Source organism: Fusarium phalaenopsidis, assembly GCF_050370095.1.
Source record: "Fusarium phalaenopsidis strain FUZ10S chromosome Unknown contig_32332, whole genome shotgun sequence".
Taxonomy (NCBI): domain Eukaryota; kingdom Fungi; phylum Ascomycota; class Sordariomycetes; order Hypocreales; family Nectriaceae; genus Fusarium; species Fusarium phalaenopsidis.
Genome location: NW_028145391.1, coordinates 514910 through 530386, shown reverse-complemented (window position 1 = coordinate 530386; position 15477 = coordinate 514910). Strand labels below are relative to the sequence as shown.

The window sequence follows — 15477 nt, the reverse complement described above, 5'->3', positions numbered from 1 at the left end:
CTTTGTTGCGACTGAGCGACAACCACTTTGCATCGCAATCATGAACGCCACGAAGCGCAAGTTCAACACGCTTTTGCAAGGAATCGGTTCTTCACACCCGAAAACAGGTGACGATGCCGTGTCACATACTGAGGCTGGTTCCTCGCCTTCGCGCCATGCAACCTCAAGCTCTCCAGGCTCGACAGCACGTGTATCTGGTGTCGATGCTGAGTTACTCCAGAAACGTCGACGGCTTGGCCTGCCAGATTCGACCGCGCCTGTCCTAGCTAAGAAGGGCAGCCTAACGGCTACCATTTCTTCCATTGTTTCCCGACGACCGCAAGCTCGGGATCCCTTGAAGAGCCTCAAAGAATCACCAGCAAAGTATTCTCCCAGTGATCGAACCGAACTCTTGAGAAGACTGGCCACTTTTCAAGAAATAACAGATTGGACGCCCAAGCCGGACAAGGTGAACGAGGTGGAATGGGCTAAGAGAGGATGGGTATGCAATGGCAAAGAGACAGTGCGCTGTCTGCTTTGTCACCGAGAGCTGGTTGTTAAGCTCAACCGCAAGGTGGTTGACGGTAAAGAGGTTGCTGTGTTGGTGTCGTCTGAGATTGGTATGTTCCGTTGCATGGCGATGCCCTATCCACCATCTGACGTTTCGATAGAGGAGGCTTTGGTCGATAAATACGCTGATCTTATCGTCACCTCACACCAGGAGGATTGTCTGTGGCGGAAGCGAGGCTGTGACGGTAGGTTACTTCGCTTGGAGAGGGTCAACTCCAAAGTGCTGACATCCTGTTCCCAGATTCTCTTCTTCGCCTGTCTCTCGCCAACACGAGCAGCAGTCTCAAATCTCTACGAGAACGATACGATGAGCTCCTGTCGAGAAAATCCTTCCTTCCCTATGAGTTCAATCTTCGTCTTCCAGACGAGTTAAAGCTTGACGAGATTCTTGCCCAACTACCGGCTGATTTCTTCACCAACCCGGCGCCTGCCAACCCCGAGGTTGGATCTCGCCCAAATCGAGTTGCGCTGGCGCTTGCCCTGATGGGATGGCAGGGACTCGATAATCCTCGCATTGGTGCTGTCCCTAATTCCGCATCTTGCCATACTTGTCTCAGACGGCTAGGACTTTGGATGTTCAAGAGCAAGGAGGTTGCGGACGACGGCGAGGTTCTTGTCCCCGCTCCCATGGACTTCCTGGACCCCGTTAGGGAACATCGTTTCTTCTGCCCCTGGTCCAACCCGGAGACCCAACGTCAGAGCCATGCCCATACTCGACCGGAACAGGACTTGCCGGGGTGGAAAGTGTTGATGCAGACACTGGCCAACGACGCCCATCTTCGTAGCGTCTATGAAGGCCGCTCACCAGCACGACACCGAGCTCAACGATCAATCGGAGCCCCCTCAACCCCGCGGAGACCTGGGACCACTGCCTCTATCACCACACCACAAACATTGCCTGCCATGCGCACCGCCACCCCAGGGTCTGTTGGCGTAGCGGGCTCGGATCATGCTGAAGAGGACGAAAAGGAGAGGGACGCAAAAGACAAGGAACGATGGGCAAGATTGAGGAGAGTGAAGAGTTTGTTCGACAACAAGGGCAGCAGAAAGCTGCGGCACTCTATAAGCCGTTCTATCAGCCGACCAGGAACAGCGCACTCGACAAAGTCGGGAGGAGGCCAGAAAGAATGATGTACATTATATGGATTGTTTGGAGCATGAGCCTGATGATACCATAATTGCGGAAATAGGTAGTGAGTGGCGCGAGATGCTTTTGGGAACATGATCAACCTTGGACTCAATATTGGATGTTCGAGCAAGGTTCCTTCGACTGGATTTTGTTGTGATGTCTGCGTGCTCTGCCGACTAACGTCCATATGCGAGTGGGATAGCTGAATGGTCGTCTGCCGTGACTAGGTTTTCCATACGATATCATCGAAGGAAACAATTTCCCCAGTGTAGGTCTTTGTCTCGTCCTGCTTCTCAACTCTTCCTTTAATGTCGTATCCAGCGAGTTCGAGGATTGCGAGGCGCACCCCCCCAATTCCGGCTCCATTGCCCATCCGGCGCTGTGTCTCCATCCCGGCTGCCGTAGCATATATACTCGTTATACGGTCCGATCCCTCTCTCCACTTGCAAGGGGCAAGTCTATCCTGCCTTTCTAGCTCCTTTTCGATTTCTTGGGAAAGAGCGAGGCATTCAACCGGCCATTCTTCGCCACATTTGTCCGCCTTGGTGATCACGACTAGAGTCCTCGTGTTTGTTCGAGCAAGTGTCTTGAGCATCCATGTGTCCATCCCATAATTGTCCTTTTCGGCGGGTATCAAAATGATGGCGCCTCGTAGCGTCTTCCTGTGGGTAAGATACTGGATGATTGTCTCACCCCAACTCGCCTTACTCCTGTATCCATAACCTGGCGTATCCATGAGGATAAGGCTATGCTTGGGGGGAGCATCACCCTTGCGGATGAGCTCGGGAGCGATCTTTGGCCGGGGTCCGACTCCGTAGGCATTCATTGTAGTTGTCTTTCCCGGCCGGTGGCTCACTTTGGCGAGATGAAAGTCGGTGACGAGCGAATTTAGAAAGTGCGACTTGCCAGCGTTGGAGGCCCCGACAATAACAATCTCGGGGATGTGGTCGTTTTCGGCGTGATGGCTATAGGATGCTGCCGAGTAAAGCAGCTCACTCGGCTCTTGAAAGAATTTTGTAGCTGCTGCTTGAGCTGGCCTTTCCTTTTCAATGGCTTGAGCTGTCTGAGCATTGCCATTCTTGTAACAAATGGACGTTTTCCAAAATAGGGGCCGGTTATGACCGCCCATGCCCCGCGAACCCTCCTTGTGTGGTCTGTCACGTCTGGCATTTTCATGATCAAGTGCTATAGATGCGAGAATCCTTTGACCGCTTGTCCTTTCGCTACTTTTCTTTTGGTCACTTTTCCTTTGACCAAGTCTCCTCTGGCCACTTGGCTTGAGATTTTCAGCTGGGGAAAAGGCGAGGCTTTCGCGGGAGCTGGGGCCTCGGGCTCTGTGTTGTTTTTTTGATGTGCGAGTACCGGACCTATGTTGGTACCGTTGACCGGAAATCGAGGAGAATGAGCGTGCAGTTACTTGTTGGGGTCGTAGGGGAGAAGAGATAGGTTTGCTAGGTCCGAAGGCGCGTAATAGCCGCGGCCGCATCATTTTGAAGACTTGCCCCCCGTGGTGAAAAGTAAATTGGTTGGTGATTGTCGGATATTTGACCCAGACTAGTCGTCTAATGGTGAAACAATAAAAATTTGAAATATTGAGGTAAGGGAACTAAAAATTACGAGTAGGAATTTGTGAGGGTGAGTTTGAGCAGGGAGGATGAATTTGAGCTGGCTTGAGTGAAGCATCACGACCAAAGGATTTCCAAGAGACGCATCACGTGACAGAAGAAGCTGCACAACTCCAAGAGATCCACCAGCATTACTGTAAAGATGGGCTGAGGGCGGCTCAAAAAATAAATCTACGTTCCTAGAGGCCTATAACTTTGACTCTACTGCGTGAAAGGTGTTTTAAAGGTGGCGGCATCTTCTCATAGCCAAGCTGGCCTAGGCTTTTTCACCTCAATATCGTCAACAGACTCTGTCTCACTCTTGCCGATTCTCGGCACCCACGAATATGACTACTACCAACCTCGCAGAGCTTGACGCCCATGAGCAGCCCTCGGATGAAATGCGGGCGGAGTGGAAGAGCTTCATGCGCCAAGATCAGAAAAGCCTCCTCGATGACCCTCGCATTGATGATCCCCGCGCTCCACTGGAAAAGTCTGGCTTCCGTACAGTCACGACACTTTCAAGAGCGCAGATTGCAAGCAGCTTCGCTCACCTGAATCCTGAACTTGCCTCTGAAGCCGAAGGCGATGTCTCCGTTATTCATCATCCCCTGATACCGGGTTTGTTAAGAATCCAATTTTGCCTGGCCTTGTTAATAGCACCAACTAACAAGTGATCTAGGGCTTCTTATCCTCCCATCGCTACTCCCACCGACGGTGCAGAGGGACCTGTTGGACCGTCTAGTACATCGCGATCTAAGTAACCCAAAGCATCAGACCAACCTCCATCTCCATTATGACCTCCCTTACCCGGAAGGTCAGCAAGATGACGAAAAGTCGTTCTTCGCCCTTCACCCAGATAGTCCAGCCTCATTCATCCCCAAAGACCCCCACGTCCACAAACCACTCTCCATCAAACAGGTCCTGCAGCGAAAACTGCACTGGGTCACGCTGGGTGGCCAATACGATTGGACAAACCGCGTGTACCCTGACCAATCGCCTCCTCAGTTTCCTGACGACATCTCCCGCTTCCTGGAGGGTCTCTTTCCCGAGACGGTAGCCCAGGCGGCCATTCTCAACTTTTACACCCCGGGAGACACCATGATGATGCATCGGGACGTCAGCGAGGAGACCGACAAGGGCCTCATCAGCCTAAGTCTGGGCTGTGATGGCCTCTTCATGATCGCACCGAATGCCGCCCAGCCCCAACCGAAGAGCGAAGCAGCTGATGACAAGGAGTACTTGCTGTTGAGGTTGAGATCCGGAGACGCCATCTACATGACCCAGGAATCCAGATCTGCCTGGCATGGAGTGCCAAAAGTGCTCAAGGGGACATGCCCTGGCTACCTAGAGGATTGGCCGGCTTGCGAGGATGGCAAGTTTGATGAGTGGAAGGGATGGATGAAAAGCAAGAGACTCAACCTCAATGTTCGGCAAATGAAAGATTGAACCACCAAGTTTGAAATGGTTAGAGTTGTTGCGAGCTTGGATCTAAGGAAAGCAGGGATAAATCATGACGCTTGGTGCCTTGTTGTTTCTGTTGTGATCTTGTGCATTTCTTCATTCGAGGGAAGCGCTTATTGGTAAGGGGCTGCCTCTCTTACGCTGTCATAAATTAATCCAGAGCGACTGGCTAGGTAGTTGCCCGTTTGCTTTGAGGATTGTATATCATCTCGCCATATCTCCATGCCACCAAACGCCTGATCAAGCAAAGCCGAACCCCTGTGCATTTTCCAACGCCATTCCGAGCCGTTCCCTCAATACGTCTTTATCTCTATATTCGGGAAGAAGGAGAGTCCCGTAGCATGTATAAGCCGTGGGCAAGTGCCCGTCGTCCCCCTTTTCCTCTCCGTTTTTCTGAATCACGAACTGAAGATTTTTGATGCCTCCAACAGGAACTCGGTCTGAGGATGTCACGAACTCTAGCAGCTTGCGTTTCATCCTATCGTCGTACCTTCTCACGATAGACCAGAAGTCTTTAACAGTATGATGCGACGCGTCCCAACCGACGTAGCGTGCATACCGTTTGAGCTCCGAGATGTCGATTTCTTGGATGCCTTCCACCAGTGACTGCAGAGTGGAGGGGCTGAGTAGAGAAAGTGACTTCTTGTCTAGGCATGCGTTGAAGCCACGTTCGAAGGCGATGTATTGCCGCCGAATGGAGATGTCCGTGAGATAGCGAATGTAATGAGTGACGTAATCATCTCGGTTCTCGTTCGTAACCAGGGGCGCGTCGTCTGGGTTCGAGGTCTGGGGCGGAGCGACATCATCTGAGCTTGCAGCTGCCCTGGGCCAAACCACGCTTTTGTCTGCAGACATTTCCCTGGTGATGTTGGTACCCAAGGCAGAAACTGAAAACTCGTAGGTGCGGGCAAAGATATCCTCAACCAGACCATCCTTTTCGTCCCATTCTAGGAGTGTTGTCAACCCGCTCGCCAGGTCCGGCCACCCATCAGCAATATGGTGAAGCTCCGCCACCGGCTTGCCCAGTAGTTTCCGGTACAGGGCTCTTGGGAAGGTGATAGGCAGGGTCAGTCCGTTGAACAGGGCCAGTGACATCAAGAGGCCGACGAGCTCATACTTCCAATCTTCGGTGAGTGACCCAGGGGCAAACCAGGCCATACGTGTCCGATCGTCGACTGTGAAGGCGCCATATGCAGGGTCCAAGCACTCTGCGATGGCCAATCGAAAAAACTCTTGCTGAACGCCTCCCGAATCGAAGCCCTCTTCCCCGCCTTCCTCTCCCAAATGCACCTTCAATGGGCGGAGAAGCTCCCTCTCTTCCCGTCTCCATAGTTGGTCGAACGCATCTCGAGCAACATTTTTGCGACTAATTTCGAGTATTAGGTATTTGGATGAGCCTGTTTTCAAGAGGTCTTGCAACACCCTCTTGTGGTGTGGGTTGGTCACGAGACTTCCAGGGTCAACGATGGCGCTCATCCGTGTTTTGAGAGAGCTCGACTCCTCAAATACGCGACTCATTCGAGCGAAATTGATAGAGCGGAAGAATGAGACTAGGGTATCGGGGCTGAATATGTAAGGATAGTCCAAGATATGTCGTCTCCAGCGCGTCGAAGAAAAAGATAACCAGTCAACCGGCATTTCAACCGAGTCCAATCGGTCTGACAGATAATCAACACGGAATTGGATATCGCCCAGAAGGAGAAGATTTCTGTTAGTGTCTATGCTTGAGGTTAGCATGAGATTTGTTACTGCCTTGCAAACACTACGGCCAGAGGTTGTCAACTTACGCATGGTCTCGATGAATGACAAGGCTCCTCCGAAGGGTCCATCCATGGCGAAGTTGGGTTTTCCATTCCACTCGTTCAAGATGATGGTACGGGCCCAATCGAGAAGCACTGTCGGAACGCGTGTTTCGTGCAAGAGGCGCTCAGAATGCGCGAACTCTAGTACCGAGGCCGAGCCCGTGCTGAGAAAGTCGAGCTGGCTTACAAGAGGCTGTAGGATGTCGGGGTCGGGGGTTGTGATGTTTGAGGAAGCTGTAGAGCATGCCATGTCCGCAAAACAACGTCTGGCTGTAATTGCGCAAAATAATCGTCGGGCAAGTCTGACAGCTAGGTCGTTCGAGAAAACATCATCATACCCTAAACAACGAGATGAGGGCTGCCGTGCTACCGCGGTACCGCCAGCAAGTGTCAGGCCGTTGGAGCGTATTCGCGACATCTCGTACAAGGTGCGTGAATCAGGCATAACCGGCGCCGCAGCGACTAAAGCATGCATGCAGATGGACATTAAGTACCCTGCATCAACACTTGAGAGCCCTTTGGCACCCCTTTGGACATTCTTGCCCCTGACCCCAGCCAAGCGATCTACTTGAATGTCTTGTGAAGGGACAAACAAGCGTGCCGCTGCCAACCAAAGGCTGTGAAGAACAAGACTTGATGCAACGCGGTTCATGCGATAAAGACAATACCATAGAGTCTGGGAGTCGTAGAGTTTATTGTCGCAAGTGAAAGACTGCACCACAGCCTTCGGGTCCATGAGAACATTGAAAAGAGTTTGCTCATTGAAGCCCTTCCACTGTTTCTTGGAGATAGCCGTGGGAGACGACGATCGACGACTCAAGGGATGTGAGGCGTTTTCCGGCTTGGGATATGCGTTGCCCGTTTCTTGGGGCGTGGTAAGGTAGCTCTCTAAGGTTCCGTCTTCTTCGTAAACGTCACATATGAAGTTGATAAGATCAACATTAAGTTGGGATAACGCCTGGGGCAAGGCTTCATTCAACCACACAGATGGAGGCTCTGCGTCTCCCTCAACGGAGTCTTTCACTTGTGGTACCTGGGCACCATGTTTGGGATGACGGCTTGGCGTACCGAGATTCTCAGTGCAGTGCTCTTCTCGTGCTGCATATGGCGGAGATGGAGGAGAACCTGTTGGTATTGAAGGATGTGAGGGTTTTGTCACGTTTTCGAAAAAGGCGGGTCTTGCTGGCACTTCTGGTATTGCCCGAGCTGACGTTGTGATAGTGGCCTTCGGTTGTGCTGGCTTGTCATGGAGGATACTGCTCATCCGAGGAGATAAGATGGTTGATTTGGTGTTGTCCCTTCTTTCGATGGGGTTTACTGGCTCGTAAGGCGTCTTCTTGGCTTTGGGGGATGCTCCACCCCTTGACTTCGAGATCGAGCCGTGGCCGGATCTAGCACCCTTGGCACAGAATGAAGCATCATTAAGTCCAATTTCAGGCTTTGGAGGGGCCATATCTTGTGCTTCGTTTGGCTTTGTGTTAGACCCAGATGGAGTGGATGCCTGACGTTCGAGATGTGGTGCCGTCCGTACCTGGGGAGTATTGACGTCGATTGCTGGTTTCGTCCGATGCGGCCCTGCGATGTCGTTGACTTGCTGCGACATGACCGTCATGCCTCGAGGTGTGAGCCATTCAAGCATCTTGAAGGTTACGGTTCCAAAAAGGTTGGCGGCAAACGATCGATGATCTTTGCTAACGGGAGCCTCAACGACGCGGATATGAGGTGCATTGTCGCTTTGCGTCGAGTTTGAAGCTTGGTTCGTATGGAGTTTGGTGTCGGCTTGAGCCGGATATGCCGGATTGTTGGTGGAAGTGAGCACTGTTCCTTGGAAGGAAGATGAACGCGAACGTTGACGAGTAGAAGGATTATCCTTGCGCAGGATTGGGGATGCTTTGAGGGAAGATCTCTTGGAGTCGGGATGCGGAGGTGAAGGTGGTCGTGGAGAGAAGATCAAGTTACCAAGGGCTGCGAATGGCTCCTTGGATTTGCGGAGGAAGGGACATAATCCGTTTTCGGGATTGTCTTGACTAGCCAAGTATACAGCCAACGTTCTTGCGCTTGTCGCGTTGTACCTGCGGATGGGCGCTTTGCCGGCCAAACGGCGTCGACACGTGAAGCAGGTGGGTGTTGCGCAGTTGACGTTGTCGCAGCCGTATCGCAGTTGAACCACGTATCTATTCGCAACAAGTTAGCACTCTGCTGGTTTTAGCTGCAATGTCTAGCACGAACCTCTCAACTAAAAGCTGAAAGTCGTGACGGCGACTTGCGCGATGAATGGCATAAACCCGCGCCGGGTTCTCGATGTTTTGGACGTATGCTTCAAGTTCGGGCGGAGCGTCAGCGGGTAAGCGGGCGAAGGGCGCCTCTTGCCATAAGCCAGCGACCAGGTCGACGTCGGTCGCCGGCTCAATGGAAGAGACCCGTGGTCGAGAAATCTCGGGCGTCATGACATCTGAATTCGAGGTCGCGCCACGACGGGCGATTGGGAAGCAAAGACGTTGCTTGTGACAGGGTTGCGTGCGGTAAGGGGGTCGTGGTTCAGCTTCTCATTCCATCGGTCGAGATGTCGATTTTGGTGTCGCTCGGCCGTTTGAGTGTCGGGAAGAAATGGGTATCAAGTCGATTATTATATAGTTTTATTGTCGTTATAATTTTTAGAGTGTGTATATGGTTGGGATTGGAAGGCAGAGCAATGATTGAAGTTGTGATGATGGAGAGGAGCTGCTCGTCAGCCTCGCGCAGGACAAGCGCTTTGGCGATTCTGCGCCACTTCCCGTGCATGCCTGCCCGATGACGGGGGACCCGCCAGCCGCCAGCGAAGTGCAAGTACCAGACCAACCCAAACTGGCACACGGCAGCTTACCAATTCAGATGATAAGCTTCGGGCCGACCTAAATCCCCAAAGTGCTGGGGTGAGTCAGCAGGGGGGCCTGGAACCCTCCAGGAGGGGCTTGGAGGGGCAAAAAGGCAGAAAAAAGTCAGTTATTATCATCGTGATATCTGGATCTTGTGTGACGTTATCAGGAAGCCCCGCCAAATCCCACCAAACTTCGCTGCGAATTTCCCAGTTGCAACCATCTCTCTCCCCAGGCCAAGATTCTGGATACAGGTTTGCAGACATCTCTCACTCTACGCAAATTCAACACCAGTGTCACCGTCTTTCGCATTTCGCCATGAGCGGGCAGGCTTCTGGGGCGGCGGCCACCTCGGCCTCGCATCCATACACCTGCAACACTTGCCAGGTTGCGTATCGCAACATCGACCTGCAGAAGGGTCATATGAAGAGTGACTGGCAGTAAGTGATGTTGGAGGTTTTGCTGGAGTCTGCTGACCACTTTCAGTCGATACAATCTCAAGCGCCGAGTCGCCTCGTTGCCCCCCATCTCCGCTGATGTGTTTACCGAGAAGGTCCTGCAGGCCAGGGCTGCATCAACGGCCGAAGCCGACAAGGCCTACTTCGAGCGGGCTTGTGAGGTTTGTCAAAAGACATACTACAGCGAGAATGCATTCCAGAACCATCTGTCCAGCCAGAAGCACAAGGCGAAGGAGGCGACAACTACCACCAACCCCGTCTCAGGTCGAGCCGACGACGAGACCACCTCTGTTGTAAGCTCTACATTTTCCCTTGGGGAACCTGTAGCCGCTGGGCGAGATGAAGTCGACTCAGATGCGGAAGAAGAGTTCAACCATGTTGTCGAAGGCCTGCAGAAGGCACGCATTGCTGAACAGAGACCCTCACCCGTGAAGCGACCGTCCAACCCTCGACCGTCGGCTCAAGACTCTGGACATGAACCTGATGCAGCGCTCGCTTCCGACTCCAAGACTCCCGTTCCAGCCACTCAAGAACCTACTTCTACTTTGGAGTCGTGCCTTTTCTGCAACTATTCCTCTCCCACAGTCTCACTCAATACACACCACATGGAGAGGTTCCATGGCATGTTCATCCCCGAAAAGAAGTACCTGGTCGACCTGGATGGCTTGCTCAAGCAACTGCAAGACAAAGTTCACCAACACCACCAGTGCCTATACTGCGACAAAGTCAAGTCCACAGTTTTCGGTATCCAGACGCACATGCGCGACAAGGGTCACTGCAAGATCCCATACAGCAGCGAGGATGAGCAGCTCGATATTGGCGACTATTACGACTTCAGAAGCACCTACTCAGATGAAGAAGAATTGAGTGATGATGAGTCTGTCGTCAATGAAAAGACCGGAGGCGCGAAGCTCGGAGCCCGGCGTGCGGCCAAGGTTACTGCCGAAGATGGAGAGGACATCGACGAAGGAGGAGATGTGGATGGCTGGGAGACCGACAGCTCGGCATCTTCACTGGACTCTGCGGATCTCACTGCTGTCCCAGCCGAAGGACACATCCATCAATTCGAGCGTTTGGATAAACATCCTCACCATTCAAGACATGACACACGACACCGGCACCAGGCTGATGGTTGGCATTCGCATGCTCATAAGCCTACCCGCGCAGTGTTCTACGATGACTACGAATTGCATCTTCCCTCTGGCAAGTCTGTTGGCCATCGGTCACTGAACCGGTATTTCCGCCAGAATTTGCACAACCACCCCTCCCCTGAAGAGCGGGCAGAGCGCTTGGCTATCGAAGAAGCGGCACAAGATGAGGAAGGATTGCCTTCCGATGGTCAGCTTGTCCATGCGAATGGCAGGTCCCGTGAGATGGTGCCTCGTGGTATGGGAGGCATGGTCGGTGTCACAGAGCAACACAAGCGCGGAGCTCGCAAGGCTGAGGAGCGCGGCCGAACACTTGAACAAGTGCATACAAAGAGGAACGACTGGGCGTATGGGAAGAAGCTCAACAACCATAAGAATTACTATTACCGTGAGAAGGGTGGTGGTTAGAGTAAAGAAACATAGGAAGACTTGAGGTAGTTAAAATTAAAAAAGTATTTTAAAAGGCTATTATTGTCGGAAAGTAACTACTAGGCTAAAAAGAATAGCGCGCTACTTTAGTTAGTAGTGCTTTCCTTAATGCCTATTATATTACTAATTTAATAATTATTATTATATAACGCACTTAATAAGCATATATCTTAAATAAGTAAGTGTCTTAAGTATATTATATATTAAAAGTATAGATTTCTAAGCTTAATAAAAATAGCTTTAAGATATTTATAAACTTAAAAAAAGCTATTTTAAGTATTTATTTATTATATTAATTATATATAATTTTAATAAACTTTTAGAAAAGTTTTTTATAGAGAAATAACTTATTATAAAGTATAAATAAACTTTTTAAATATAAGTTTATTAAAAATTTTTAAAAATATATAAAAACTATTATAAATAACTTATTATATAATATAATTAAACTTTTAATTTTAAATATTTTAGACTTAATATATATAATAAGTATATTAAATAAATAAATATATTAAATAAAAATCTTAACTTTTAAGATAGAAATTATTATAAAAATATTATAAATTATTTAATTAATTAAAACTACTTATTATATTCTTCCTTAGATATCTTAATTACTATTTAATAAGTCCTTATATTATAGCTAGGCTTATTATAGATATTATAATATTAAACCCTTAGTTATATTAACCTCCCTTAATTACTACTCCGCGATAATTTAGCCACTACCTATATATTAATATCTATTTAATTAATTACTTACCTTCCTTTTTTTACTATTATAACCTCTCTTTTTTATAGCTAGGTTCTTTTTGCCCTTTAGCGCTAACTAAGTATCTTATTTATTTCCTAAAGGTCTTTATTCTTAGTAGCTAGTAAGGTAACTTAATATATAATTATTTTTATTCCCTTCTTAAGAGACTTTAGGGCTTTAAGGATTAACTCTAGGGAGCTACTTTAATGCCTTTTAATTTATCTTTTAAGATATTTAAACTAAGATCTAGCCTTAAGTATAATCTTTAAAGTCCTTAAGACCTAATAGGTAAAGGGTTTAGCCCCTTCCTTAATTAGTATTAATATTTATAGCTATATATTAAGCTTTAAGATAATACTTTTTAGGTTAAGAGAAATAAGCTTAGTTTTTTAAAGATTACTTTAATATTTTTTTTTATTATTATAGCTTAAAATATAATATAAAAGGCTAAAAAGAACTTAGTTTTTAAAATATAAGTTATAAAATATTTAATTAAATACTTTATTTCTTAATTATAAGTATTTTTAAGTAGCTTAAAATACTTAATATTAAGGGGCTAAAATAAATAAAATAAATAAGATAATATATAAAGCCTAATAATTTTATTTTTCTTATAATATCTCTTAAATTTAATTAAATAATAACTTTTATAGCTATTAAGAATTAAATAATAATAGTAATTATTTAACTACTTAGCTATATATTAATTAAAGTATTTAAGCTACTTAAGACTAGTCTTATTATTAATCTAATTATTTTAGGTTATTATAATAGCCTAATTGCCCGGGAGGTTACTTTCTTAGTATTAATTAACGAGGTAATATTAGCTTATACTAATAATAAATAATAGGATCGCTTAGTTATCTATATTAATCGCCTAAATAATTATAATTTATTTTTAGTTTCTAGGCTATATTAATTTTAGCTTTTTATACTTATTTATACCTATAATAATTATTTTACTCTAAATTATACTTATTATAAAGCTAGTTTTATTAATATTATAGATATTATTTAATTAGATATTATACTTTATAATTATATTTACTATAAATATAAACTAGTTATATATAATAATTAGGTCTTTATACTTAGCTCTTTAATAATTATATATCTAAAAAAAATATATCTTAAGCTCTAGGTATTACTTAATAAAGTTTAATGCCTAGTATATACTAATTAGTAATATATTACGGTTAATAAGTAATTAATTAGCTATTTCTTTTATACTATATAGCTAGGGGGGAAATCCTCGCGAATCTAGGTTAAAAATAAACTAAATAATAATTTATTTCTCTAGATTAAATAGCTTATATAACTTAGGGATCTAATTATAGCGCGTGGTAATATTATTTTTTTAATTAAAAAGAGTATTATAATAGACTTTATAGAGCTCTATAGCGCGTTAGAGATTTATTTTTAGGTTATTTTAATAGGCTTAAAGGGTAAGAAGGATTTTAGTCTTATTATTTACTTATAATATACTAAGTAATTAAGAATTAATTAATTAAATAAAGAGGATATAAGATAAGGGATTTTTATTTAATATATTTATTTATTTAGTATGCTTATTATATATATTAGCTTAATTTTCTTAGAATTTTTAAATTAATTTTATATTAAGTATAAATCCCTTTATAAAATAAATTAAAATACTTACTTATCTAAGATATATACTTCTTAAGTATATTAAGTTAATAAATATTTTTTTATTTAATATATTTATTTTATAATATTTAAAAAAAATTAATATATTTAATAAGTAAGTATAATAAATAAGTAAGTATAATAAAAATCTCTTATTTTATATTTTTTTATTTAATTAATTAATTTATAACTATTTAATATATTAGGCCCTAGTAATAAGGCTAAAATACTTCTAGTACTTTAAGCTATTTAAAATAACCTAAAATTAAGTCTCTAATATATTACTATTATCTATAAGGTTTATTATTAGACCTTATATTACTAATAGCAAGGTATCTAATCTTAACGCAATATTATCTAGAAATTATATAAGCTATTTAATCTAGAGGAAGAGATCTTTATTTACTTTATTCTTAATCTAGATTTATAAGGATTCCCCTCTAGGCTTTATAATATAAAAAAAATAGCTAATTAATTACTTATTAACCGCGATATATTACTAATTAGTATATATTAGGCTTTAAACTTTATTAGGTAATACTTAGAGCTTAAGATATTTTTTTTTTTAAAAATATAATTATTAGAGAGCTAAATATAAAGATCTAATAATTATTTATAATTAATTTTACCTCGTGGGGAATATAATTATAAAGTATAGTATCTAATTAAATAATATTTATAACTTTAATAAGATTAGCTTTCTTATAAGTATAATTATAAGCGGAGTAGTTATTATAGGCTTAGAAAGATATTTAAAGCTAAAATTAATATAGCCTAGAAACTAGGAATAAATTATAATTATTTAAGTAATTAATATAAAAGGCTAGGCAATCTAGCTATTTATTATTAGTGCGGGCTAATATTACCTTATTAATTAATACTAAGAAAGTAACCTCCTAGGTAATTAAGCTATTATAATAACTTAAAATAGCTAGACTAATAATAAAACTAGTCTTAAGTAATTAAAGCACTTTAACTAATATATAGCTAAGTAATTAAATAATTATTATTATCTCTTAATCCTTAATAGCTATAAAAGTTATTACTTTATTAAATTTAAGAGATATTATAAGGAAAAAAAGATTATTTAGCTTTATATACTACCTTATTCCTCTTATTTGCTTTAGCCCCTTAATATTAAGTACTTTAGCTTACTAAAAAAGGCTTATAGTTAAGAAATAAAGCATCTAATTAGATACTTTATTACTTATATTTCTAAGACTAAGTTCTTTTTAGCCTTCTACGCTACATATAAGGCTACTATAATAAAAAGAAATATTAGGGGGGCTTTTAAAGAAGCTAGCCTTATTTCTCTAGACCTTAAAAATATAATCTTAAAGCTTAATATATAGCTATAGACTCTAACGCTGGTTAAGGAGGTAGCTAGCCCCTCGACCCCTTAGGTCTTAAAGACCCTAAAGACTATACTTAAGGCTAGATCTTAGTCTAAATACCTCGAGAGACTAATTAGAAGGCATAAGAGTAGCTCCCTAGAGTTAATTCTAGGAGCCTTAAAGTCTCTTATAAAGGGAATAAAGGCAATAATATATAAGAATGTATTATTAAGGGCTAAGGTTAAGGACCTTTGAGAGGCAAATAAGATATTAAGCTAGCGCTAAAGGGCAAAAAGGATTAAAT

General features: G+C 44.2%; 5 protein-coding genes across 5 annotated transcripts; 3 read left to right on the top strand and 2 right to left on the bottom strand.

The window, feature by feature from the left end:
• Window positions 1-40: 40 nt before the first annotated feature.
• LRP88_13158 (C3HC zinc finger-like-domain-containing protein) lies at window positions 41-1680 on the top strand (the record flags this gene model as incomplete). Its single annotated transcript, XM_083249536.1, has 3 exons — window positions 41-599; window positions 651-734; window positions 791-1680. The coding sequence occupies 3 exons, from the start codon at window positions 41-43 to the stop codon at window positions 1678-1680; spliced, it is 1533 nt and encodes a 510-aa protein (XP_083093870.1).
• Window positions 1681-1901: 221 nt separating this feature from the next.
• On the bottom strand, window positions 1902-2807 carry LRP88_13157 (translation initiation/elongation factor MRX8; the record flags this gene model as incomplete). Its single annotated transcript, XM_083249535.1, has 1 exon — window positions 1902-2807. The coding sequence occupies one exon, from the start codon at window positions 2805-2807 to the stop codon at window positions 1902-1904; it is 906 nt and encodes a 301-aa protein (XP_083093869.1).
• Window positions 2808-3629: 822 nt separating this feature from the next.
• Window positions 3630-4731, top strand: LRP88_13156 (uncharacterized protein; the record flags this gene model as incomplete). Its single annotated transcript, XM_083249534.1, has 2 exons — window positions 3630-3903; window positions 3965-4731. 2 exons carry the CDS (start codon window positions 3630-3632, stop codon window positions 4729-4731), a joined length of 1041 nt encoding a protein of 346 aa, XP_083093868.1.
• A 255-nt stretch (window positions 4732-4986) lies between these two features.
• On the bottom strand, window positions 4987-8995 carry LRP88_13155 (uncharacterized protein; the record flags this gene model as incomplete). The annotated part of the gene is made up of 7 exons (XM_083249533.1): window positions 4987-6464; window positions 6534-7093; window positions 7160-7865; window positions 7916-7939; window positions 8055-8079; window positions 8140-8722; window positions 8778-8995. The coding sequence occupies 7 exons, from the start codon at window positions 8993-8995 to the stop codon at window positions 4987-4989; spliced, it is 3594 nt and encodes a 1197-aa protein (XP_083093867.1).
• Window positions 8996-9920: 925 nt separating this feature from the next.
• On the top strand, window positions 9921-11417 carry LRP88_13154 (C2H2 type zinc-finger-domain-containing protein; the record flags this gene model as incomplete). Its single annotated transcript, XM_083249532.1, has 1 exon — window positions 9921-11417. The coding sequence occupies one exon, from the start codon at window positions 9921-9923 to the stop codon at window positions 11415-11417; it is 1497 nt and encodes a 498-aa protein (XP_083093866.1).
• Window positions 11418-15477: the final 4060 nt, after the last annotated feature.